At 48.5% G+C, this 26,900-nt stretch overlaps 1 protein-coding gene across 2 annotated transcripts in view; it reads right to left on the bottom strand.

Annotated features, from left to right (window-relative positions):
- ascc3 (activating signal cointegrator 1 complex subunit 3) overlaps positions 1 to 26,900 on the bottom strand; it is a 210,634-nt gene that overhangs the window by 40,653 nt on the left and 143,081 nt on the right. For both annotated transcript variants that reach the window (XM_075464657.1, XM_075464658.1), the window contains 13 exons: positions 25,672 to 25,896; positions 23,190 to 23,309; positions 22,642 to 22,806; positions 22,244 to 22,330; positions 21,937 to 22,113; positions 20,618 to 20,843; positions 20,135 to 20,289; positions 17,926 to 18,024; positions 17,662 to 17,830; positions 10,048 to 10,268; positions 5,774 to 5,859; positions 2,556 to 2,722; positions 2,185 to 2,330 (listed from right to left, as the gene is read on the bottom strand). In XM_075464657.1, the coding sequence (XP_075320772.1) occupies positions 2,185 to 2,330; positions 2,556 to 2,722; positions 5,774 to 5,859; positions 10,048 to 10,268; positions 17,662 to 17,830; positions 17,926 to 18,024; positions 20,135 to 20,289; positions 20,618 to 20,843; positions 21,937 to 22,113; positions 22,244 to 22,330; positions 22,642 to 22,806; positions 23,190 to 23,309; positions 25,672 to 25,896 (2,043 nt within the window). The remainder of the gene's footprint in view (positions 1 to 2,184; positions 2,331 to 2,555; positions 2,723 to 5,773; positions 5,860 to 10,047; positions 10,269 to 17,661; positions 17,831 to 17,925; positions 18,025 to 20,134; positions 20,290 to 20,617; positions 20,844 to 21,936; positions 22,114 to 22,243; positions 22,331 to 22,641; positions 22,807 to 23,189; positions 23,310 to 25,671; positions 25,897 to 26,900) is intronic.

The raw sequence follows: 26,900 nt of genomic DNA, 5'->3' as shown, positions 1-26,900 counted from the left end.
TCTAAGAGAAGGATCCTGAAAAACTTGAACCTGTAAAGTTTTAGGTTTTAGCATCTGAAGAATAAATAAAAACGATGAAATATATTGAATTAGAAATAAATGCTATTCCAAAGGTTAAACCTGTGGCTCTTATACTATATAACTGAGTTTGCTCTAAACTCTATCATTATTATGAAAATAAGTGTTGCTGTGGCTTGAAAATTTCAATACAACACTCACCCATCCACATAATCAAATGCAGATGTTCCATCACTTCCATGGCCACAGGTGTATAAATCCAGGCCCCTCAGCATGCAGACTGCTGCTACAAACATCTGCGAAAGAATGTTTCGCTCTCAGCAGCTCAGTGAACTCCAGCATGGTACCATGATAGGATGCCACTGTGCAACAAGTCCAGTGGTGAAACTTCCTCTCTGCTAAATGTTCCACAGTCAGCTGTCAGTGGCGTTATAACACAGTGGAAGCCATTGGGAGCGACAGCAGCTCAGCCAGGAAGTGGTGGGCCAGGTAAAATGACAGAGCGGGTCAGAGGATGCTGAGGCTCATAGTGCTCAGAGGTCGCCAACTTTCTGCAGAGTCAGTCGCTGCAGACCTCCAACCTTCATGTGGCCTTCAGATTAGCTCAGGAACAGTGCGTAGAGAGCTTCATGGAATGGGTTTCCATGGCAACTGCATCCAAGCCATACATCACCAAGTGCAATGCAAAGCGTCGGATGCAGCGGTGTAAAGCACACCGCCACTGGACTCTAGAGCAGTGGAGACGCCTTCTCTGGAGGGACCAATCAGGCTTCTCCATCTGCCATCTGATGGAGGAGTCTGGGTTTGGCGGTTGCCAGGGGAACGGTACGTGTCTGATTGCATTGTGCCAAGTGTAAAGTTTGGTGGAGGGGGGGGATTATGGTGGGGGGTTATTCTCCAGGAGCTGGGCTTGGCCCCTTAGTTCCAGTGAAAGGAACTCTGAATGCTTCAGCACACCAAGAGATTTTGGACCATTTCATGCTCCCAGCTCTGTGGAAACAGTTTGGGGACGGCCCCTTCCTGTTCCAACATGACTGCGCACCAGTGCACAAAGCAAGCTCCATAAAGACATGGAGGAGCCAGTTTGGTGTGGAAGAACCTGACCGGCCTGCACAGAGTCCTGACCTCAACCCGATAGAACACCTTTGGATGAATTAGAGCTGTTCTAGGGTGGGCCGACGTCATATTAAACCCTCTGGATTAAGGATAGGATGTTACTTAAATTCATGCATCTAAAGGCAGATGAGCGAATACTTTTGGCAATATAGTGTATGTCTCATCAGGTCTGAAAGGGCCAGAACAGATTTACATGCTCAACTGTCTTATTTTGCACGCAGGTGCAGCAGCACCTCCACCTGGCACACAAAACAAAGGAGGAGAGGAGACAGTCTGTCCTGGTAGTTGTCTTCTAGAATTCTGTCATCAGCCATGTTTGACACAATCTGTACAATAAATGTCTCATAACTTGAGCAACACCTCCAGAACTCACCCTCCACAAGTCATTGCACTATATGATCATTTTAAAGAACAGGATGGTTCTCTCTCTGATATTCCTCGTCTGAACAGAGAAATATTCAGCAATGTCAGGCAATCATTCAAACATGGATGAATTTATGGAATAACTACATCAATGACTTTTGGCTGCGTTAGCTATTGTTAGTGTTACATACTGTAAAGGTTTCAACCAACATGATTTTGATACATATATCACACCATGTACCATCATCAGCCAGAAATATTTAAAGCTGAAAACACCGCTGCAACTTCCGTTGTTGTGATTCAGCAGCTGGGACTGTTTCCAGAAGAGTAACATTACCGAGAAAGAAAGAGAGAGAAGGATGAAAGAAGCAGAATAACACTTGGAACTAGCTGCCCCAGAGAGAGTAAAACGTTTACATGCAACGCTTTAGAAGAAGTGACAAAGTTAGAAGCATCTTCCAGAGTTTTGGACCACCTGCATTACTTTGGAGTGCTTGACCAGCAACTGAATGCATCCCTGCAGAAATATCGACAATTACTGTCTGATAACTGCAAATACAGAGTCTGCATTTCATGGCAGAGAGGCCTACAGTAGTCAGTAGCCGCATTCAGACAGAGCAGTTGGAAGGTGAGGCCTGCTCCAGTGTGCAGAAGAAGATGCTGATGCAGTGCAGTGCTGGAGCCCACCTGTCCGATGCCCAGCCAGTCAGCTAGATCTCGAGCGTTGGCCAGAGCCGTGGAAAGGCCCACAACTCGAACACTCTTAGAAGTGTGAGAAGAGATGAAATTGGTCCTGGACACTATTACCTCCAACACTGGACCTCTGTCCTCACCTGGAAACACACACAGTGGTACAGTCCAATCAGTACGGCACACTAACAGCTGGGGCCTGCTGAGGCTTCTCTGGAATGGAACGTTCAGGTTTGGCTATCTTCATGATATTTAGTAAATGAGGCATTTGGAACAGAAATGTGACAGAAATGCATTAGTTCAGATGTAAATTGAAAACCTTTGTAGTAATGTTCAGTCAGCCCTGAATGGTCCAACAGGGCACTTACCCAGCAGGTGGATCTCATCGATGATGAGGATAGCTACTTTCTGAACGTAGCTGCGGTTCTGCCAGCTTCTGCTCACTCCATCCCACTTCTCTGGTGTAGTGACGATCAGGTCGGCCTGCGCTATCGATCTCATGTCCGGAGTCACATCCCCCGTCAGCTCCACCACTCTTCACACGCAACAAAATGGAAGCACTTTTTTAATAATACCCTCAGTAAATAACACATCCATTCAAACAGGGCTCTGTAATAACCTGTGAACTCTACAGAAACCAGTGCCACTGACAGCCGGGGGCAGTGCTCTGCCCCTTTGTGGTGGCAGGGCTCTGCCCCTGTGTGTGGTGGCAGTGCTCTGCCCCTGTGTGGTGTGGTGGCAGTGCTCTGCCCCTGTGTGGTGTGGTGGCAGGGCTCTGCCCCTGTGTGGTGTGGTGGCAGTGCTCTGCCCCTGTGTGGTGGCAGGGCTCTGCCCCTGTGTGGTGTGGTGGCAGGGCTCTGCCCCTGTGTGGTGGCAGGGCTCTGCCCCTGTGTGGTGTGGTGGCAGTGCTCTGCCCCTGTGTGGTGTGGTGGCAGTGCTCTGCCCCTGTGTGGTGGCAGGGCTCTGCCCCTGTGTGGTGTGGTGGCAGGGCTCTGCCCCTGTGTGGTGTGGTGGCAGTGCTCTGCCCCTGTGTGGTGTGGTGGCAGTGCTCTGCCCCTGTGTGGGGGAAGGGCTCTGCCCCTGTGTGGTGGCAGGGCTCTGCCCCTGTGTGTGGTGGCAGTGCTCTGCCCCTGTGTGTGGTGGCAGTGCTCTGCCCCTGTGTGGTGGCAGTGCTCTGCCCCTGTGTGGTGTGGTGGCAGGGCTCTGCCCCTGTGTGGTGTGGTGGCAGTGCTCTGCCCCTGTGTGGTGTGGGGTCAGGGCTCTGCCCCTGTGTGGTGTGGTGGCAGGGCTCTGCCCCTGTGTGGTGGCAGGGCTCTGCCCCTGTGTGTGGTGGCAGTGCTCTGCCCCTGTGTGGTGTGGTGGCAGTGCTCTGCCCCTGTGTGGTGTGGTGGCAGGGCTCTGCCCCTGTGTGGTGTGGTGGCAGTGCTCTGCCCCTGTGTGGTGGCAGGGCTCTGCCCCTGTGTGGTGTGGTGGCAGGGCTCTGCCCCTGTGTGGTGGCAGGGCTCTGCCCCTGTGTGTGGTGGCAGTGCTCTGCCCCTGTGTGTGGTGGCAGTGCTCTGCCCCTGTGTGGTGGCAGTGCTCTGCCCCTGTGTGGTGTGGTGGCAGGGCTCTGCCCCTGTGTGGTGTGGTGGCAGGGCTCTGCCCCTGTGTGTGGTGGCAGTGCTCTGCCCCTGTGTGGTGTGGTGGCAGTGCTCTGCCCCTGTGTGGTGTGGGGTCAGGGCTCTGCCCCTGTGTGGTGTGGTGGCAGGGCTCTGCCCCTGTGTGGTGGCAGGGCTCTGCCCCTGTGTGTGGTGGCAGTGCTCTGCCCCTGTGTGGTGGCAGTGCTCTGCCCCTGTGTGGTGTGGTGGCAGGGCTCTGCCCCTGTGTGTGGTGGCAGTGCTCTGCCCCTGTGTGGTGTGGTGGCAGTGCTCTGCCCCTGTGTGGTGTGGGGGCAGGGCTCTGCCCCTGTGTGGTGTGGTGGCAGTGCTCTGCCCCTGTGTGGTGGCAGGGCTCTGCCCCTGTGTGTGGTGGCAGTGCTCTGCCCCTGTGTGGTGTGGGGGCAGGGCTCTGCCCCTGTGTGGTGTGGTGGCAGGGCTCTGCCCCTGTGTGGTGGCAGGGCTCTGCCCCTGTGTGGTGTGGTGGCAGTGCTCTGCCCCTGTGTGGTGGCAGGGCTCTGCCCCTGTGTGGTGGCAGGGCTCTGCCCCTGTGTGTGGTGGCAGTGCTCTGCCCCTGTGTGTGGTGGCAGTGCTCTGCCCCTGTGTGGTGTGGTGGCAGGGCTCTGCCCCTGTGTGGTGGCAGTGCTCTGCCCCTGTGTGTGGTGGCAGTGCTCTGCCCCTGTGTGGTGTGGTGGCAGGGCTCTGCCCCTGTGTGGTGGCAGTGCTCTGCCCCTGTGTGTGGTGGCAGTGCTCTGCCCCTGTGTGGTGTGGTGGCAGGGCTCTGCCCCTGTGTGGTGTGGTGGCAGGGCTCTGCCCCTGTGTGTGGTGGCAGTGCTCTGCCCCTGTGTGGTGTGGTGGCAGTGCTCTGCCCCTGTGTGGTGTGGGGGCAGGGCTCTGCCCCTGTGTGGTGTGGTGGCAGGGCTCTGCCCCTGTGTGGTGTGGTGGCAGTGCTCTGCCCCTGTGTGGTGGCAGGGCTCTGCCCCTGTGTGTGGTGGCAGTGCTCTGCCCCTGTGTGGTGTGGGGGCAGGGCTCTGCCCCTGTGTGGTGTGGTGGCAGGGCTCTGCCCCTGTGTGGTGTGGTGGCAGTGCTCTGCCCCTGTGTGGTGGCAGGGCTCTGCCCCTGTGTGGTGGCAGTGCTCTGCCCCTGTGTGGTGTGGTGGCAGTGCTCTGCCCCTGTGTGTGGTGGCAGTGCTCTGCCCCTGTGTGGTGGCAGGGCTCTGCCCCTGTGTGGTGTGGCAGGGCTCTGCCCCTGTGTGGTGTGGTGGCAGGGCTCTGCCCCTGTGTGTGGTGGCAGTGCTCTGCCCCTGTGTGGTGGCAGTGCTCTGCCCCTGTGTGGTGGCAGTGCTCTGCCCCTGTGTGGTGTGGTGGCAGGGCTCTGCCCCTGTGTGGGGGCAGGGCTCTGCCCCTGTGTGTGGGGGCAGGGCTCTGCCCCTGTGTGGTGGCAGGGCTCTGCCCCTGTGTGGTGGCAGTGCTCTGCCCCTGTGTGGTGGTGTGGTGGCAGTGCTCTGCCCCTGTGTGGTGTGGTGGTGGCAGTGCTCTGCCCCTGTGGTGGTGTGGTGGCAGTGCTCTGCCCCTGTGTGGTGGTGTGGTGGCAGTGCTCTGCCCCTGTGTGTGGTGTGGTGGCAGTGCTCTGCCCCTGTGTGTGGTGTGGTGGCAGTGCTCTGCCCCTGTGTGGTGGTGTGGTGGCAGTGCTCTGCCCCTGTGTGGTGGTGTGGTGGCAGGGCTCTGCCCCTGTGTGTGGTGGCAGTGCTCTGCCCCTGTGTGTGGTGGTGGCAGTGCTCTGCCCCTGTGTGGTGGTGTGGTGGCAGTGCTCTGCCCCTGTGTGTGGTGGTGGCAGTGCTCTGCCCCTGTGTGGTGGTGTGGGGGCAGGGCTCTGCCCCTGTGTGGTGGCAGGGCTCTGCCCCTGTGTGGTGTGGGGCTTTTTGTTTGGGAGTGGGACAAGTTTTCTCTTACTTTTTTCCCAGTTTCTCCTCAATTCTGACCTTCCAGTCCTCAATCCTCTCTCTCACCAGGGCTTTCAGAGGGGCAATGTACACCACCTAAGCACACAGAAACCAAAAGAAAGCTACTTAGAAAAGAAAATAAGAGGGTTCCTGGTTCCAATCCCTGCTGGAGCCCTTCTGTGTGCAGTTTGCACGTTCGACCCGTGAAAGCACAACTTCTCTCCTGGTGCTCCGGCTTCCTCTCACTGTCCAAAAGCATGCAAACGAGTGGGACTGATTATCTGAAATGAACCGTAGTGCCTGATGACAGCTGGGATGGGCTCCAGCCTAGGGATGGGAATCTAAAACCCAGTGTTCCCAGTGTTTCAATTCCTTGGAATCGTTTGGCGATTTTGCAAACGATTCCCTTATCGATTCCAGCGGGCGTGAATGACGTCACCACGCAACATTGCGTGGCGAGTCCATTGCAGCCAGCAGCCAACAGTAAACATGGCGCCCAAGCGGTACAAACGTTCGAAAGTTTGATTACACATCCCTAAAAAAGACGACAACAGGGCAACTTGCAAAGTGAATATTTCACCAAAGGGAGGAAATACTACCAACATGCAATAACTATGAATGAATGTCGCGTTTTCGATCTGCTCCGGACTAACGTCGGTGAATCTGAACCCAGCAACGTTAGCAACGTTAGCATGTCCTCGGCTAACACTGCAGGTAACTAACTAACTAACTAACTAACTAACAAACACTGCCTATCATGTTAGCACCATTTGCCTCATTGTAAAACCTGCTGTTAGTAACGGTTAAGTTTAAATGAATGCCTTCTCAGGCATTACATTTAGATGAAATCATGAAATCAATCCCAGGAAAGCCACCGGTCCTGATGGGGTTCCTGGGAAAGTACTTAGAGCCTGTGCGGTAGGGGTGGGCGATATGGAAAAATACTGTATCACGATTTTTTTGCATAAAATCACGATTTCGATTTTTTATCACGATCTTCCATCCAAAAAAAAAAAAGAAAGACCAATTACAGTAGAGTTAAGTCGACATGCTGAACCACAGAAGAGCTAAGGAGTAAAAGAAAGAATTTGGCAATCAACACATTGTAATTCAACTGTAAGCCAATTCAAGATGAAAAATAATGATCTAATTAATGACATCTGACACAGTGAGAGTGAAGCAACCGGAAATAGAAAAACGAACCACTGATGACGACTTGACTCCCCCTGTTAGAAAGCCCATGTTGTTTGGTTATTTTCAGTTAAATACATTAATTACCTCCGCCAAGGAGGTTATGTGATCGCCTGAGTCTGTTGGTTGTTCGTCTGTTCGTGCTGCAATCTTGCGACCTGCCACAAGGTGGCGCGACCTGGCGGAGGTCTGCACTCTCTGAGTGCATTTCTAGTTTATATTGTGTTTTACGGTGAGTTTTCATACGTCCAACGTTCGTGAACGCACCATAGACGTTCCGATGTTCCTGAATGTACCGCACCTGTGCGTGAGACGATGTCGCTGTAAAGTTTCGTTTCTCCTCCCGATGCAGCAGTGAGCAGCTTGTAATTTTCACTTTGCTGTTTTCACCTAACATTAGCCTGTACACCCTGGGTTTATTGTGTGTAAATGCCAGAAGAACCACAGCCAAATAAATCCACCACAAACTGGACATCTGTATCCGTGTCTTTTAACGGGGACACACACCATACACCAGCATTAAAAAAAAAAAAAGAAAAAAAAAAAAAAATAAATCATTGCGCTGATTGGCAAAGGCGATCTATACGGTTTCTCTAATTTGGTAGATCGCCTGCGATTCTCCACTCTTCCTCGCCAGTCACGATTTTATATCGTCAGATCGCGCACCCCTACTGTGCGGATAAGCTCACACAGGTCTTCACCACTACCTTCAATCTCTCCCTTGCACAGGGCTCCATCCCAGCCTGCCTGAAGTCTACCATCATCATCCCCGTCCCCAAGAAAACACCAACGACCAGCCTTAATGATTACCGCCCCATAGCACTGACACCCATCATCACTAAGTGCCTGGAACGGCTGGTCCTCACACACATTCAAGCCTACCTCCCCCCCTCCTTTGACCCCTACCAGTTTGCCTACAGGGCAAACCGATCCACTGAGGATGCCATAGCTATCGCTCTTCACACCGCGCCGAAGCACCTGGAACACAGAGAGAGCTACGTCAGGATGCTCTTCATAGACTTCAGCCCAGCTTTTAATAACATCCTCACTGACATCCTGGATAGCAAGCTGTCTGACCTCGGACTTCCCCCACTCACTCGCAGCTGAATAAAGGCCTTCCTCACGAACCGGGCCCAAACAGTTCAACTTGGTCCCTTCCTCTCCTCCACCCGAACACTCAGTACGGGCTCCCCACAGGGGTGTGTGCTGAGCCCCCTCCTCTACAACCTCTACACCTCTGACTGCAGACCGGCCCACAGCAGCAACACAATCGTGAAGTTTGCTGATGACACGACTGTAGTGAGGCTGATCTCAGGAGGAGATGAGTCAGCCTACAGAGAGGAGATTGTGCAGCTGTCTAGCTGGTGTGCAGCAAACAACCTGGCTCTGAACACCACAAAGAATAAGGAGATCATCCTGGACTTCAGGAAGCACAGAGCAGATCCGCCTCCCCTCACCATCAAGGGCAACGCAGTGGAGAGAGTGCGCACCTTCACCTTTCTGGGCACCACCATCTCTGCTGACCTGTCCTGGTCCACCAACACCAAGGCTGTCGTCAAGAAGGCTCAACAGCGTCTGCACTTTCTGAGAGTGCTCAGGAAGAACAACATCAACCAGAAGCTGCTGCTAACCTTCTACCGTTCCTCTATCGAGAGCATCCTGACCTACTGCACCTCGGTGTGGTTCTCCCTTTGCACCGGGGCAGACCGGTTGAAGCTCCAGAGAGTGATAAAGACAGCGCAGAGGATCGTGGGCTGCCCCCTTCCTTCCATCAATGACATATACACATCTCGCTGCCTCAGCAGAGCGCAAAACATTATCAAAGACATCACCCATCCCGCCCACCACCTGTTTGACCTGCTTCCCTCTGGCAGACGCTACAGGTGTGCCAGAGCCAAGACAAACAGACTCAAGAACAGTTTCTTTCCAAAAGCCATCACCGTCCTGAATGCACACATGCACCAGCAGCCCCAACATGCAAAACCTCATGTGCAATAACCCCACCCTCACAGAACCCCCTGTGCAATAATCTTTTGTGCAATAATGTAAGATAGTATTTTTCCATCTGTATTTCATTTTGTATTTTTGCACTTGTATCTATATTGTGGTATTTTTATTTTTTTAATTTTCTTTTATTTCTTTTTATATTAGGACCAGCATCTCGTGGAGCCCCCCTGAAATTTCGTTGTGTACAGTTTGTCTGTTGCACAATGACAATAAAGCTTTCTAATCTAAGCTTTCTAATGAGAGACAGAGCCTGACTGGCTCAGAGCCAGAGGCTGGTGGTACTACCCCCAGTTCACCTCTACCTCCAGCTTCTCCTTTCACCAGAGCAGGAAGAGTTAAATTACCCAGGCCAGGATAGACCAATGTGGACCTCACCGTTGTTGGGTTTGGAAGGTCACGACTCGTGTTACTTCTAAACTAAACAAAGTTGATGCTAATCGACCGGTTTGTTGTCCTTTTTCTCCAAATGAGAATCGATAAGGGAACCGACAAAGAACCGAATCGTTAAGCAGAATCGAAAATGGAATTGGAATCGTAAAAATCTTATCAATTCCCATCCCTACTCCAGCCCCTCCACTACCCTAACGTGGATTAAAGCGGCTATGGAAATTGAATAGATAGATGGATAAAAGAGACAATGCCATGCTAGCCCATGCTGAAAGTAAATTGTATCTGGAGTATATCACAACAACCTCCACTGTCACTGATAAATGGCACACGTCAGCTTTAGAGTAGAACCTGCCATTAAGCTTCATCTAAAGCAACAGCTTTTCTTTTCTCAGGGAACAGATCTGACCAACCTCTCTCAGACAGGTGATGTACTTTATTCTTAATAAAGAGCTAACATTTTTGGCTGTTTTAGCTCATTTTAGAGCCATATCATAACAAACTCCTCTTTTTTCTCTCATATCCTCAAAGAAGCAGCTCCAAATGTGAGCATCAGCACAGACGGGACCCGTTTGAGAATTTTCAGTCAGAATTTAGAGAAGATAAAAGCATGTGGCAGTTCTGTTTCCCTCATAGATGTATATCATTTGGAGAGAATCTCCTCATGTTTCACAGCAACAAAGAGGGGGCCAGTCTCACCTTAGCAGATGGATACTTGTTGAAGACCCGGAACATGGCCATTTCCGCTGCAATGGTTTTGCCAGAGCCAGTTGGTGCCCCCAGCAGGACGTTGGTGTCGGTGTGGTACAGTGTGTGGAAGATCTGAGTCTGGATGGGGTTGAAGTGGGTGAACTTGTACAGGCTCTCATACTCCCGGTTCCCCAGAGCCGTCACTGGCAACGGCTGCAGGTCCAGCAGCTCTGAGAGGGAAAGAGGAATGCAAAAATGAAGCTGAATTTATCCTAGAAAACAACATCTGACTGAATCCAATCCTGAGCCCAGCGACCCTTAGGCAAGACCCCCTTACGCTACCTACCCACCAGGGATAGGAGTGGAAGGCGCTTTGGATAAAAGGGTCTGCTAAATGCATAAACATAAAGTGGAAAGCCGCTCAAGATTGAGGTTCAAAGCTTTAAGAGAAGTCATGGGCACCCAGTTTAGTAGCATAAAAGTCCTGTGCAAACACTTTGGAGCGCACGGAGTCCTGCAACTAAAAACAAATTATTCAAAATGACTTATTCCAGAGTTGAAATGGAAGTAGCACATGAGCTTTCATCAAGAACAAACTGAGAAGGAGAAGGATTGAACTAAAAGTTCAAACTAGATTTCGGTAAAACAGTGTCCTAGTATACCATCTCCTCTGAGCTGGAGCAATTCCCTGGTAGCTGCTAAGGCTGTGTTTGGCCTCACCAGGGACAATTCTGGTTGGAATGAATATTTTGCCTCCTTTTTTACATCTGGTGGAATATGGGAGGACAACAAAGGTTTGTTCTGTGGTTTTAAAATCTTTTAGGTAAAGCATCCTTGGGCTTTGGTCAGTTTTAGTTTCTATTATTGTGGAGATGCCTCCGTAATCAGTCTGCAGAGAGGGTTCAATCATTAAAACCATATGGCCGTGGTCAGCAGCTTCACTATGTGCAACAAGAGAGCTACACTACTCTGATTCATTCACAGCTGAGAGACGTCTCAAACTGTCTGATTCATTCACAGCTGAGAGACGTCTCAAACTGTCTGATTCATTCACAAGTGAGAGACGTCTCAAACTGTCTGATTCATTCACAGCTGAGAGACGTCTCAAACTGTCTGATTCATTCACAACTGAGAGACGTATCAAACTGTCTGATTCATTCACAGCTGAGAGACGTCTCAAACTGTCTGATTCATTCACAGCTGAGAGACGTCTCAAACTGTCTGATTCATTCACAACTGAGAGACGTATCAAACTGTCTGATTCATTCACAGCTGAGAGACGTATCAAACTGTCTGATTCATTCACAACTGAGAGACGTATCAAACTGTCTGATTCATTCACAGCTGAGAGACATATCAAACTATCTGATTCATTCACAGGTGAGAGACGTATCAAACTGTCTGATTCATTCACAACTGAGAGACGTATCAAAGTGTCTGATTCATTCACAGCTGAGAGACGTATCAAACTGTCTGATTCATTCACAGGTGAGAGACGTATCAAACCGTCTGATTCATTCACAACTGAGAGACGTATCAAACTGTCTGATTCATTCACAGGTGAGAGACGTATCAAACTGTCTGATTCATTCACAACTGAGAGACGTATCAAACTGTCTGATTCATTCACAGCTGAGAGACTTTTCAAACTGTCTGATTCATTCACAGCTGAGAGAAGTATCAAACTGTCTGATTCATTCACAGCTGAGAGACATATCAAACTGTCTGATTCATTCACAAGTGAGAGACGTATCAAACTGTCTGATTCATTCACAGCTGAGAGAAGTATCAAACTGTCTGATTCATTCACAGCTGAGAGACATATCAAACTGTCTGATTCATTCACAAGTGAGAGACGTATCAAACTGTCTGATTCATTCACAAGTGAGAGACGTATCAAACTGTCTGATTCATTCACAGCTGAGAGACGTATCAAACTGTCTGATTCATTCACAGCTGAGAGACATATCAAACTGTCTGATTCATTCACAGCTGAGAGACGTCTCAAACTGTCTGATTCATTCACAGGTGAGAGACGTATAAAACTGTCTGATTCATTCACAACTGAGAGACGTCTCAAACTGTCTGATTCATTCACAGCTGAGAGACAAATCAAACTGTCTGATTCATTCACAACTGAGAGACATATAAAACTGTCTGATTCATTCACAGCTGAGAGACGTCTCAAACTGTCCGATTCATTCACAAGTGAGAGACGTATCAAACTGTCTGATTCATTCACAAGTGAGAGACGTATCAAACTGTCTGATTCATTCACAGCTGAGAGACGTATCAAACTGTCTGATTCATTCACAACTGAGAGACGTATCAAACTGTCTGATTCATTCACAACTGAGAGACGTATCAAACTGTCTGATTCATTCACAGCTGAGAGACGTATCAAACTGTCTGATTCATTCACAGCTGAGAGACGTGTCAAACTGTCTGATTCATTCACAGCTGAGAGACATATCAAACTGTCTGATTCATTCACAGCTGAGAGACGTATCAAAGTGTCTGATTCATTCACAGCTGAGAGACGTATCAAACTGTCTGATTCATTCACAAGTGAGAGACGTATCAAACTGTCTGATTCATTCACAGCTGAGAGACGTCTCAAACTGTCTGATTCATTCACAGCTGAGAGACATATCAAACTGTCTGATTCATTCACAGCTGAGAGACGTCTCAAACTGTCTGATTCATTCACAAGTGAGAGACGTATCAAACTGTCTGATTCATTCACAGCTGAGAGACGTCTCAAACTGTCTGATTCATTCACAACTGAGAGACGTATCAAACTGTCTGATTCATTCACAGCTGAGAGACGTATCAAACTGTCTGATTCATTCACAAGTGAGAGACGTATCAAACTGTCTGATTCATTCACAACTGAGAGACGTATCAAACTGTCTGATTCATTCACAGCTGAGAGACGTATCAAACTGTCTGATTCATTCACAACTGAGAGACGTATCAAACTGTCTGATTCATTCACAAGTGAGAGACGTATCAAACTGTCTGATTCATTCACAGCTGAGAGACATATCAAACTGTCTGATTCATTCACAACTGAGAGACATATCAAACTGTCTGATTCATTCACAACTGAGAGACGTATCAAACTGTCTGATTCATTCACAGCTGAGAGACGTATCAAAGTGTCTGATTCATTCACAGCTGAGAGACGTATCAAACTGTCTGATTCATTCACAGCTGAGAGACGTGTCAAACTGTCTGATTCATTCACAGCTGAGAGACATATCAAACTGTCTGATTCATTCACAGCTGAGAGACGTATCAAAGTGCCTGATTCATTCACAGCTGAGAGACGTATCAAACTGTCTGATTCATTCACAAGTGAGAGACGTATCAAACTGTCTGATTCATTCACAGCTGAGAGACGTCTCAAACTGTCTGATTCATTCACAGCTGAGAGACGTCTCAAACTGTCTGATTCATTCACAAGTGAGAGACGTCTCAAACTGTCTGATTCATTCACAGCTGAGAGACATATCAAACTGTCTGATTCATTCACAACTGAGAGACGTATCAAACTGTCTGATTCATTCACAGCTGAGAGACGTATCAAACTGTCTGATTCATTCACAAGTGAGAGACATATCAAACTGTCTGATTCATTCACAAGTGAGAGACGTATCAAACTGTCTGATTCATTCACAAGTGAGAGATGTATCAAACTGTCTGATTCATTCACAAGTGAGAGACGTATCAAACTGTCTGATTCATTCACAGCTGAGAGACGTCTCAAACTGTCTGATTCATTCACAAGTGAGAGATGTATCAAACTGTCTGATTCATTCACAAGTGAGAGATGTATCAAACTGTCTGATTCATTCACAAGTGAGAGATGTATCAAACTGTCTGATTCATTCACAAGTGAGAGACGTATCAAACTGTCTGATTCATTCACAGCTGAGAGACGTCTCAAACTGTCTGATTCATTCACAGCTGAGAGACATATCAAACTGTCTGATTCATTCACAACTGAGAGACGTATCAAACTGTCTGATTCATTCACAGCTGAGAGACGTATCAAACTGTCTGATTCATTCACAAGTGAGAGACATATCAAACTGTCTGATTCATTCACAAGTGAGAGACGTATCAAACTGTCTGATTCATTCACAAGTGAGAGATGTATCAAACTGTCTGATTCATTCACAAGTGAGAGACGTATCAAACTGTCTGATTCATTCACAGCTGAGAGACGTCTCAAACTGTCTGATTCATTCACAAGTGAGAGATGTATCAAACTGTCTGATTCATTCACAAGTGAGAGATGTATCAAACTGTCTGATTCATTCACAAGTGAGAGACGTATCAAACTGTCTGATTCATTCACAGCTGAGAGACGTCTCAAACTGTCTGATTCATTCACAGCTGAGAGACGTATCAAACTGTCTGATTCATTCACAGCTGAGAGACGTATCAAACTGTCTGATTCATTCACAAGTGAGAGACGTATCAAACTGTCTGATTCATTCACAGCTGAGAGACGTATCAAACTGTCTGATTCATTCACAAGTGAGAGACGTATCAAACTGTCTGATTCATTCACAAGTGAGAGACGTATCAAACTGTCTGATTCATTCACAGCTGAGAGACGTATCAAACTGTCTGATTCATTCACAGCTGAGAGACGTCTCAAACTGTCTGATTCATTCACAGCTGAGAGACATATCAAACTGTCTGATTCATTCACAGCTGAGAGACGTCTCAAACTGTCTGATTCATTCACAAGTGAGAGACGTATCAAACTGTCTGATTCATTCACATACAGTTCTTTTTCTAACTTCGTTTGGTGTTTCACTATGGGAATCGCCTTGGCGTGACCAACTGTGGAAGCTCCAATGACACAACGTCTGTCAGTGACAGACAGGTCGAGCTGTAGTGGGGCCCTGCCCCCTCACACTATCCAGCCGACCTGCCCCACCAAACTCATTCTCGCTTTCTTCCCGTGAAGAACGAAACGAAGCTCCCTCAGCTAATCTAGCCGAGCTAGCCTGGACATCCGCTTAACTGTTCTCAGACGTTCCGTAGAGGACTCACGTTGCCGAACGCGGCTCCAGGTTTGGTTTGGATTGGCCGAGTAAGTACCTATTCACGGTCCTTTTGAGCAGTGTCCGCGTCGCGGCGAGCCGCTCATTCAGCGACCCAGTATTAAGTTACCGGTGTAGCCTACGACTGTGTTTACTTAATAAATCAGGCTAACGCATCAAGGCGAGTCGCTACCTGACTACACCGTGTTAACACACTGGTGCAGTCGGCTACCGTGTAGCATTATACCCGCGGACAAACACGTTACGGTGTGTCAGCCGGTTTTCCCTTGCTAGAGCGGTCATTGTTGACTGAACCGTTTACTGGGAGTTCGGCTAACGTGTCACGACGAGTCGACCTTAACGGTACGCGGTTAGCCTCGGCTAAACCCCAGGGGCTAACGCTAATAACCGTCGGCTAACGCGTTACGGCGAGCTTTGTACGACTGTTTATTTATCTATATCCCCCTTTCCAGACACCTTGTCAAAGCCCGGACCCCCGCCAAAGGGTCGGACCCAAAGGTGAAAGAGGTTGCATCCCGCCCGTGCCCCGCGTCATGCGGAGCGTCCATCTCGGGCCCGGACCCTCATCCCATGTGCATCGCTTGCATGAGCGCTAAACACGCCCAAGCATGGCTGGCAGACCCCCAGTCTGCCATCGACGCACACCCACTGTGCGTCGATGCCAGAAAAGATCCTGGAAAGAAGGCTGAGAGTGGCGGTGGCTAACAACCAGGACCCATGCCTGTCGGCAGCCACCCCACAGACAGCAACCTTCACCCATCAGTCGCCAGCAACTAAGTGCTGGGCCGACATGATGGAAGATGGGTCCCCGGAATTGCCTCCCCTATTCGAGGACATCCTCGAAGGGGAGCCGGGTGATGGGGACGCAGAGGGCGACGCCAACTCTGACCTCCTCGACATGGACGAGATGGAGGAAGAGGAGGATGATTCCACCTTTCCTACCCAACAGTCCAGACCCCCCAGCGCATCAGATATTGCTCCACCAGTGGGCAGTAATCTGTATGAGGTCTGCAAACGGGCTGCAGCAAAATTAGGTGTGCTATGGCCAGCAGCCCAGGACGCTGAGGGGACAGAGAGAGATTTGTATGATGGTAAAAGGCTCCCACCAGCCCAGCCACCAGTACCGGCTTGCATGAAAGAAATGAACCGGTACTGGTCCAGCCCATTCAAGAGCAAGCTTCCAACCAAGGGCTACTCTAAGCTAGAGATCCATGGCATGGGGGAACTGGGGCTGGCCGAACTCCCAGCAGTAGAGCCTTCAGTGGCTTCTCACCTCCACCCCAACCGACGCTCTCTCTCAGCCTCCTCCACCACTTCTCTGCCCAGCAAGACGGAGCGCCTCACCGCCTCCATCTTCCAGAGGATGTACAAGTATGCAGCGCAGTCAGTGTGCTCTCTGAATGCAACCACACTGCTGTCCGCATATCAGGCAGAGATCCTGGAGGAGATGGGCCGACAACTGGACTCCGGGTCACCTAACCCGGGTCTCTGGGACGAGATTTGTGTCGTAAATGACCTCATCTTACGCTCATCACGAGGCGCAGTACAAGGCTGCGGTCGAGTGATGGGGCTGGCAGTCTCAGGTGAGAGGGCCTTGTGGCTGAACCTCTCAGGCCTGAGCGATGGTCAGCAGGCAGAGGTGATGGACGCGCCATATGACCCCACCAAAGGTCTGTTTGGGCCAGCGCTGGAAAAAATTAGGGAGACCAGCAACCTCAGAAAGCAAGAAGGTGAAGCCTTCGATCTCTGTCTTCCACAGAAACCCACCCTTCGTCCGCCTCAGGGTCCAAGAAGCGGCTTTGCTGCTGCGGCTGCAGCAGTGAGGGGGAGACAGTGGGGAAACAGACCACAGAGGCAGGCGACTGCTCAGCAGGCTGACCAGCAGCCTCAGCAGCAGCCTCAGCAGAACCAAAGGCCATGGGGCAAACACTCTTTCGCTGCAGCGGCAGCAAGAGGCAGAGGCCGCCCCTGTACCCCAGGAGTGGGAAGAGGAAGCAGGTGTCCTGACGGCCCCAACCTCTCCCTCCCCCCTCCCATAAAGAAAAGAGAGGGGAGTCATGGGTGAAGCAAATCCCTGGAGTTTCAAGGTTCAGAGACTCTGGCAGGTCCAGAGGTCTCTCTGTTTCTCTCCTCTCAGGTTCAAGTCGAGGAGGAGAGACAGGGATAGCAGGTTACAGCTCGACCTGTCTGTCACTGACAGACGTTGTGTCATTGGTCACGCCAAGGCGATTCCCATAGTGAAACACCTCACTCTGTTATCAAAGAACCAGGGATTACGTTAAGTAACCCTACGTTCTTTGTCTTCCTTTGTTAACAAGAACATTTCTTTTTGAAAAGCAAAACATGATAAATCTATTTGTTACAATGAGTTGATTCTAGCAATACTACAGGTCAGAAAGGCTCCTATATCTGGTTGAGAAGACTTATTTCTATTAAGGAGCAGCTCAATTAATAATGGTTCTGATCCTGAAGAAAATGGTTAGTGCACAGTAAGATAAAGGCTAAGTTCCTTTTGGGTTAGGGTTCTGAGCGTCAGTACCTGTATGTGGGGGGTGTCTCTCTGGTAAAATGAGGTTCTGGAAGTTGATGATACAGACAGACTCGGCCCCGAGCCACCGGTCGGACACCGTCTTAATGTAGTACTGCGAGGGCAATGGCTCAAAGATGGGAATGGTGAATACTATGTGCTGTGGCTCCCCGCTCACAACCTGGATGCAGAGTCACAGCAGGTCAGAAAGGAAGAACACACTTTCAGGGATATGGTCCTCATGCTGGATGGTGACCCGATCAAAAGCATTCTTACCTGTTTCTTCTGTAGAAGGAAGTACTCTGAGTGATAAATGTGATCATTGATGGGATCTTCCACCCACAGCCACCACGGCTCACCCACGGACCCATGGACCTGAGCCAGAGGGACAAAGATTACTTTCTGTCTCATCCTTTTCCGAAGACATGGAGAACTTAGCTATTTCTGCACCATTAAACGTTAGCAGTTGTTGTTTAGTTAGTTGTGGCTCATTTTTGAATAATATTTGTTTTTCTCACTCTGCACACTATGGCAGCACCTTTTTTCTCCATAGATCCCACACTGAATATGTCTGTGAGGAGCAATGCCAGCTGTGGAACTCCGCTGGTGTGGATCTCTGCAGTTTCATCTATTATAACCAATGATATGTCATATGAATGATATTGACTATCTTGTAATAGTTGCCCCACCATGGTCCACCACTTGTTGGCCAGTAGGTGTACAGTTCACAGATAGGAATCTGCGAGACACGTGACAAACTAACAAGAGAAAAACTGTCATGCATGGAGCTGGAGACCAAAGCATCTCCAAAACAGGCCCTTTGGTGAGGGGTCCTGATACTGGTCAACTGACAAAAAGATTACTGGTGCTCATGTCTCAGGGATGCCCGTGGGGAGTGGACGCTGAAGCATGTGGTCTGAAATCAGGGAAGGACTGCTGTAGCACACATGTGGGGGATTCTGCCTGATACCAGTGGGCTCTTACAGCTGGAAAACGTGCCATGCCTCAGCATAAAATGAATCAGAAAACATTTAGAGGAAAGTGGGCCAAAGGTCAAGGCGTCCACTTGACTTCATTGAGGAAAGAAAAGTCCAACCTCACCTTGTGACTTGAAAGATTCTGAATGGATCGACCTGTACTGATACTGGAGGATGCATGCAGAAGTCCACATCACGGCTGGTCAGAGACCAGCACGACATTAAGCGGGCGGTGATGATGCTTTTCTGTTTGCATAGCAGACTACAGGAGAGGTAATTCACTAACCCCGCTAACACCACATCACGGCCTTTTTAAAACTGCAGCGCTTCAAAGTCTTCAGCCACTGTTTAAGCTGGGAAACAGGAGTACATATAAAAAGGAGTCAGTGTGGTGTGTTTCCTGGGTGCCATGAGGGAGGAGGCCCATGTGTTGGGACATGTGTCCTGGCTCTGCAGGCGGATCAGAGCTAAGCCCGCCAGGGTCCCGTTACTACTCTCCCATGATTACAGCATGCATTGCTAATCGGACACAAACATTCATCTTCAGATTCAGCCTTGCTACAATAGGCTTCCTGTTCCACTCAGAGTCCATGACAAACTTTGGACTAAGCTTCCCATGATCCCCTCTGGCCTGTTTGCCCACTGAGGTGGGACACGCTGGCGAGGCCTGGAAGCATAGTGGCTGGCGAGGACAGATGGAGATTTCATGGCTGGAAGAAAAACAAGGTAAGGGAAGCTCTGCTTTTCTCCAGTGTGGAGCTGCGTCCATGGCTTCACTGTTGCACCACTAAGCACTCTGTGTTTATGTGGTGGTGCAACTCAAGAGCCCGGAGGAAGAAAGGAACGTAAATGTTCCTGTCAGCAGCTGCTGTCAGCCTGGGTTCAGAGGATAATCCACCTTTCCACAGTACAGCGTACACTCAGTGTGTTCTAAGCAATCAGCCCACCAACACTTGTGGCCAAACTCTCGACCCATGAGCAGGCAACAGGAAAAAAATACAGCAATATTTACCTGAAGGGTACTAGTTTGATCCATTTCGGATGGATCTTTAAATGACTTAGAGGCTAATGGAATTCTTCAGTACACTAATGCGGATAGCTGGAGCTGGATAATAATTTTCATACTATGTCAAAGCCTAGTTATCAAAATTCAACTTGTAGTAGATCAGTAACCAAATTCAACCGTCTTCTTTGGTTCTAACTGCAAAGAATTGCTCATCTCTTTTTTTAAGTTTGACACAGTATACCAGACGTGTGCTTCTTAATAAAATCTAAATCTTTATGTTTCACAGTACTCTGACTGCTAGAATGCTTTAATGCTCCACAAGGTTTAATAATATATACAGAGCTGCTTAGTGAGCAAAATAAACGCTTTTTAATATTTGAAACATTCAACATATTCCAGCTCTGCTCTCCATTCTCTCCAGCAGCTTCAGGATCATTGAAGTTCATTTTCAGAAAGAACAGAAGAGGCAGTGGGACGGCTGAATGTGCTGAACGCTTCTTACTTGGTCGTTCCAGCGAAAGTCAGGTGTGATGATGAGACGGACACGTAAGACGGTGCGTGTGATTGGCTGGATGCTGGCCTCCATTGTGATTGAGGGAATCTGGTGGACACACTGTTTGACAGTCGACCCAATGTTGACATGATGCAGCATGTGACCTGGGAACAATGCATATAGTGCCAGGATATTTGAAATGATGCCATGCAGTTAATACAGTGAATTTACAAAGAACAGCTGGGCTGACTGGCTTTTTATGACATGGATACACCATGCTCCCCATCAATAAAAAAACTACTGTTTTCAGTTCCCAGTTGAACACAATGTGGGATTAGACACCCCGATGGAATTATTCAGCCTGTTCGGTACATCTTCTGTTCAATAACAACACTGGCAGAGTGGAACTGCCTGTGGGGAGTGTGATTGGACAGAACAGCAAAGTCTACTTTATAAAGGCAGAGTACAATGAAAGTGGAATTCTGTTTTTACCGATCTCATCCTTCCTCATTTCCCTGAGTTTGTCCACAGTGAGCTTCTTCTCTTCCAGGCGGTTCAGTATGACGTGGCTCAGGTTGGGGAACTGGCGCAGAGGGTGGGCGAAGCCCCACAGCCGCTTGTCAATCACCTTGCAGAGAGTGAGCAGGCGGTAGGTCATGGCAGGCCACCGCTTCCTCAGAGCAATCTCAAACAGAGCCCTCACGATCCGAGCAGCGTTCTGGGAGAGGTGATGACATCAGAGGAAAGATGAGAGAAATCAGAGCTGAACACACTGAAGCTGCACCTGTGGACTGCTTTCCTCCCCTGATTCAAGACAGAAATAGATTTAACACTGAACTCGGTACTTGGACTCAAACTACTGAAGCACATTAGCAGTGGAACAGGAGTAACTAGCAGCAGCTGTCGGGTACATCATCCTGTATTCAGGTGATTAATCACACGTGCTGTCGAGAGGAGGTCTGCTTTGGTTCAGCCGTGCACTGATGGATGGTCAGAGTTGGTTCAGGGGAAGAGGTCAGGTGACAGTGTCCCTTACTGATAGACTGCTCAGCCGTGGTCAGGCTGTGAGTGATGCAGTCAGCTGTTAATGTGCTCTGATTGTCTGGTCTTTGGTACGTTACTACACTATGAACAAATCTACTAATGTAGATTCATCAACACTCTCTGAGCATCTCTGGCCAACAGCTGAAAACCAGACCCGCAGCTTACAGCCACACTTTTAACAGTCCTCGCTCATGTTGTGATCCCGTACATCAGCTGGAGAGGCAGGGAAACATGGCTGAACAGACCAAGGGAAGGAGGACGGAGGACTTAGTAGCTGCCTCTGGACAGGACATGGACATGCTGAGCAGCTTGTTGCGTGGTTGCTGAGGACAGACATACATACTACTGCAGTAGTGCACTTTTTAAATCTGCATCTGATTTCCTGATTTTTTTTGTCATGTAGGGAGTAGAGTGGGTGAAAGGAAAGGTGGATGCTGGCTCAGGCCAGGTCTGGGTCAGTTATTCTGCTGACTGGGATATTTGGGCTAAGCAGTCTGCGTGAGGAATCTGCGAGAACAACATTTGGCTGCATCACATGACCATTTACTGATTATGTGTGATTAGAGCTCAACAAAGATAAAGCTGAAACTTAAAAGCATCCTTCTTCTATCTAAGTCGTATCCCCAGCTTTAAAAAAGGTCATTTTTTGGGAGTTGTGAATTTCAACTACTTCTAGATTGCATTATTTTAAACTGTCACATGTGTTTATTGACAGAAAAGAAAAACTCTGTCATAGACTATGAGTGCATGTGCTCTTTTCTCCTCACCTGTGCCACATATGACAGATCTGAGATGAGGGAGAAGCTTTCCACCTCTCCTCGACCGATGTAAGTCTGCAGTAAAATGTTGACTTTGCCGTAACTGTTCTCCACGCCGCCTGCAGCTGGCAACTCACAGTAGTTACACAGCATCTGATCCAGCTCCTCCAGCTCCTCATCACGGACCTGCCGACACACATCTCCTTTGTTAGATGCTCCTGCTGGAATCCACAACATGTAGCAGTGTTTGATGTGGCAGTAGATTTGCTGTTGAGATGTCGGTGCTGGTTCCAGCTCATGTTCGATGAGCTCTTACCTTGAGCTGTTCAAACTCCTCAGCCTTGGACAGGATGCTCAGGATGTCAGCTTCTGTCCGCTGAGAGTTGAAATTTTCGTTGAATGTCTTTACACACAGAGGGCAGGGAAATGGAAGCCATTTGAGTTTTGATTCATGTCACTTTCAAAAAGTCTAGGTCATCACAAGAGGTAACATGGGCTGTAGCGACCAATGAAATGTGTGACATGACATATCGTGCACAGTGTTTCCGGTCTACGCGTGTTCTACTGCAGCCAGGCCAACACACACTCACACACACTTTTCTTTGGCCACATGACGATTCTCCACCTGGCTTCATGGGACAGTGGGATGTGGAGAAACCTGTCGACACTGCTTTTCTCTCTTCATTTATGTTTCTGTGTGTGGTGTAAGTCTACCTCTATGGTGTTGTATCTGATGTAGAAGTGGCTGGCAGTCCTGCCCAGGTCAGTGGAGGCGAAGTAACCTGTGCGCTCCTCAAAGCGGATCATCCTCGCCTTATCCAGCTTCCTGCCCGACTCCACCACCAGATCCTTTCTGTGCAGCTGCAAAGCTGGGTCCATCTGAAGCAAGAAGGATTCTTTATGTCCATTCATCACATTCAGGAATGTTGCATTCAAATATTCAAACATGTTCTGACTGCAGACAGGACTTATTCAGGATTTCACTCTATCACTTAATAACTTGCAGTAGGTGTTCCCATCCCTCTTTATAACCCCATGAGGGTGTGATTGCATTTTCAAAAGCAGTAACTGTAGGAGTCATGTGATCTGTGCTCTGTAAATATCCAACACAAGTGACTCAGTCATTCAGGATCCTTAACCCCATTAAATGTATCTATCTGACTCTTTACCTTTGTTACATCTAGTGTCAAACAGACACTTGCCCCAAGTAAAAACATCCTGGAGAAATCTCCGACAAACATAATTCAAAAAGTTCCACCAACCTGAAACGTCTTGTGGTTGATGCCGTATACCAGCGGATTGGCCCTCATGCGAACATACAGGTAGGTGTAACTGAGCCACTTCACAGCCTCCTCCACATTAGTGACTGTTCCCAGAGCAACCTGAGGGGCGACACAGACCAACCAAGCACACGCTCACTCATACGTTGCTGTCTGCAACCATCTAGTGGACATTTGATGAATGTGCAGTCATAAACATGTGCGACTGTCTGCTCCCACCAACAACTTAATGAGTCCGAACATGCCAGTGCATTCCATGGTATTTAGAGAAACAAGCATGTTCAGTTCACCTTAGGCAATTCTAAAAAAGACTCTAAACTTTCATGGCTGTGAGTTACAATTAATTTCATTGAAATCATTTAGAGACAGAATAGTTAGTGTTTGGCCTGATACTTCACCTGCTCAGTGTTTTCAGCAGGTGATAGATCATGATGGCCGGGGGTCTCCTTTCACTTTTATTTCCATAAATAAGCACTGGTACTGTGTGATACCACTTTATCTGGGCCACTTGTGAAATCTTATGCAAGCCTCGTTCTGCTGTTAAGCCCCTTCACACGGGTTGCACGGTGGTGTGGTGGTTAGCACTGTTGCCTCACAGCAAGAAGGTTCCAGGTTCAACACCCAGCTGGGGCCTTTCTGTGTGGAGTTTGCATGTTCTCCCCGTGTATGCGTGGGTTCTCTCCGGGTACTCCGGCTTCCTCCCACTGTCCAAAAAATCATGCATGTTAGCCACCTGCTGGTGGTGGTCGGAGGGGCCGATGGCGCCGGTGCATGGCAGCCTCGCCTCCGTCAGTGTGCCCCAGGGCAGCTGTGGCTACAATCCAGTAGTCTGCCACCATCAGCATAGCACTTTGAGATTCCGTATGAAATGAAAAGTGCTTTACAAATGTAATTGATTATTATTATTATTGCTTTCCATTAATCAGGTAGAATTCATGAATGACGCGATGACCCAATCATCCATCAGATGCTGTTTTCTAAACTTTTGTGAAGGCAATCTGACGAGGTCAGACTGTGTAACATGTATGTGTTCATTTCAATACGGCACAAGTGAGAACAGCTGTGAACGCATAATGCACAGATACACAAAGCAGTAGTGGGTTCATTTGGCTTCAGATCAGCTGTTCTACCATAATAAGCTGAAGCACCGAGCTGAATGCTTCACATCATCTGAGCCGACACACTGTGTCAGATCATATATGAATCATTTAACTGCTCCCATCCACCATCATTTTGTTTTCATGTTGTTATGAGCAAAACGGAACCGTCCCAGGACTACAGAGTATTGTGCTGCTCCAGGACTACAGAGTATTGTGAGGTGCTCCAGGACTACAGAGTATTGTGCTGCTCCAGGACTACAGAGTATTGTGAGGTGCTCCAGGACTACAGAGTATTGTGCTGCTCCAGGACTACAGAGTATTGTGAGGTGCTCCAGGACTACAGAGTATTGTGAGGTGCTCCAGGACTACAGAGTATTGTGAGGTGCTCCAGGACTACAGAGTATTGTGAGGTGCTCCAGGACTACAGAGTATTGTGCTGCTCCAGGACTACAGAGTATTGTGAGGTGCTCCAGGACTACAGAGTTTTGTGCTGCTCCAGGACTACAGAGTATTGTGCTGCTCCAGGACTACAGAGTATTGTGCTGCTCCAGGACTACAGAGTTTTGTGCTGCTCCAGGACTACAGAGTATTGTGCTGCTCCAGGACTACAGAGTATTGTGCTGCTCCAGGACTACAGAGTATTGTGCTGCTCCAGGACTGCAGAGTATTGTGCTTTGCTTTCACTTTGTTCATCAGACATGATGTTCTCCGGTGAAGTAAAAGATCCTGCTTTGATGTTGACGATAACCCCTCTACTGTTACTTTAGTACATTTAAAGCCCACTTATATTACACCTCACTGTGTGCACTGTGATATCTTGCAAAGCCATTAATGCTGTATATCTAATGTATAATTCTACTCTCCACTTATCACTGAGGTCATGGTGGACCACTGGACTCAATTTGAAAGAGTTCCTCATAATCGCCTCATGTACATTGATTGGGTGGACTTATCCGTAAGAAGGGACATTTGAATATTCGGCCATAAAGGTCTTGCATAAAACCCAAATTCCATCTGTGTGTCTATTATCGGCAGAGTAATAAAACAAAGTCTGACATTTTTCTGTGGTTATGCTCTGCAACTGCAGTTTCCCGCTGAGGGGGAAATGTATATCCAGAAGAGAGTGAAACTGCCCTCACTGCATCAACCTGCATAATAATAATCAAGCTGAATCATCATGATATGAGATGCTGACACCTCATGTCATTTGGTTCCCAGAAACAACTGAAAGGACAATGAAACTTGCCCAGCTTTAAACTACTGAATCTATGTGAGTAAACATTTCCCACCACAACACTCTTCTTTTTTGCAGAAGGGAGGAAAAGGAGAGACTGTTCCAGAAATGGAAGACATTGTCCACTAACCTCTGCATTTAGGTTGTCGGCCAGGCTGCCCAGGAACTGACTCTCGATGGGATTCTGCTGGGTGAGCAGGGTCAGGTAATGACTCAGCTTGTCATGAGTGGTGATGATCGTGCCCTCACCATACTTGTCAAACTGTGGCCGACCTGCACGGCCAAAAATCTGCATGACATCCAGGATGCCCAGATCCACGAAAGCACCGCGTTTTGCATCGTAGATTTGAGTTCCCTGTTACACACACAGACACAAAAACAAACTGTGAAATGAACCATCAAAACCTATGTATCTTTGGCTCTGGCCCTGTTTAAAATGATTTATTATACCTCTCAGGGATCCAAAATGGGGAAGAAGAGTAATTAAGTGAATCACACACACTGTTTTACTGCTAATTGGGCCTTAATGTACCACTACATGCACATATGTGTGCCATCTGATCCTGACGCATACACAAGAGCAAATAACACATTTGAATGTAGTCACCTACAGAATCGAGTCTCACGGAGGAATTCATTTATCAAAGCAGACCTGATAAACAGAGTCAAAGAACACATCCCTAATATTTGACCAGTGTTCAGGTTAATGTTGGCACGATATGTGCTATGATGTAACAAGGTGCATTTGTTTTTTGCTGAAGTGAGCTGGTTGCTACTTTGTTTATGGATCAGCACAGTTGTAGGATGTCATCCACAAGAATGGAAGCGCCAATAAGGCCCAATTTTCATTTGAAACCACACACTAATGTGTCGGGCTCAGAAATCTGCCTCCTTGACTGTTTTACCAATGGAAACCAAAAATGACATTTCCAGGCACCAAACAAACAGATTCTTTTAAAACAGAGACATAATAAGCGACATTCACTCGTTACAAAAGGTTAACGGTCTGCACAGCAACACGACTGCGATGCATGAACATCCAAAAGGAAAGCATGGTGGAGCTCTCTGAGCGCAAAGCAACAAGCCACCAGAGGAAGTATGTATTCCAGTCACTTTGTCTGATCACTGGCTGGTATCAGAGCCTGGGAGCCATCACTGCATCATCGACTATTGTGTTCACAGCATACTTAAGCCTCGTTTCCACTATGCAGTCCAGTACGATTCGGTTCAGAACGGTTCTCTGTAACCTTTCTGCTTGGGGTAGTGAGCACACAGGACCGGGTCCAGGCTCTGCTCTCCGGTGTTGGTGAGGAGGCTGTGCAGCGGGAGCTCGATGGCTCTGTGCAAAACCAGCTGATC

This window comes from Odontesthes bonariensis, chromosome 5 (genome assembly GCF_027942865.1).
Source record: "Odontesthes bonariensis isolate fOdoBon6 chromosome 5, fOdoBon6.hap1, whole genome shotgun sequence".
NCBI classification, from domain to species: domain Eukaryota; kingdom Metazoa; phylum Chordata; class Actinopteri; order Atheriniformes; family Atherinopsidae; genus Odontesthes; species Odontesthes bonariensis.
This window is presented reverse-complemented; position numbering and strand designations above follow the sequence as displayed.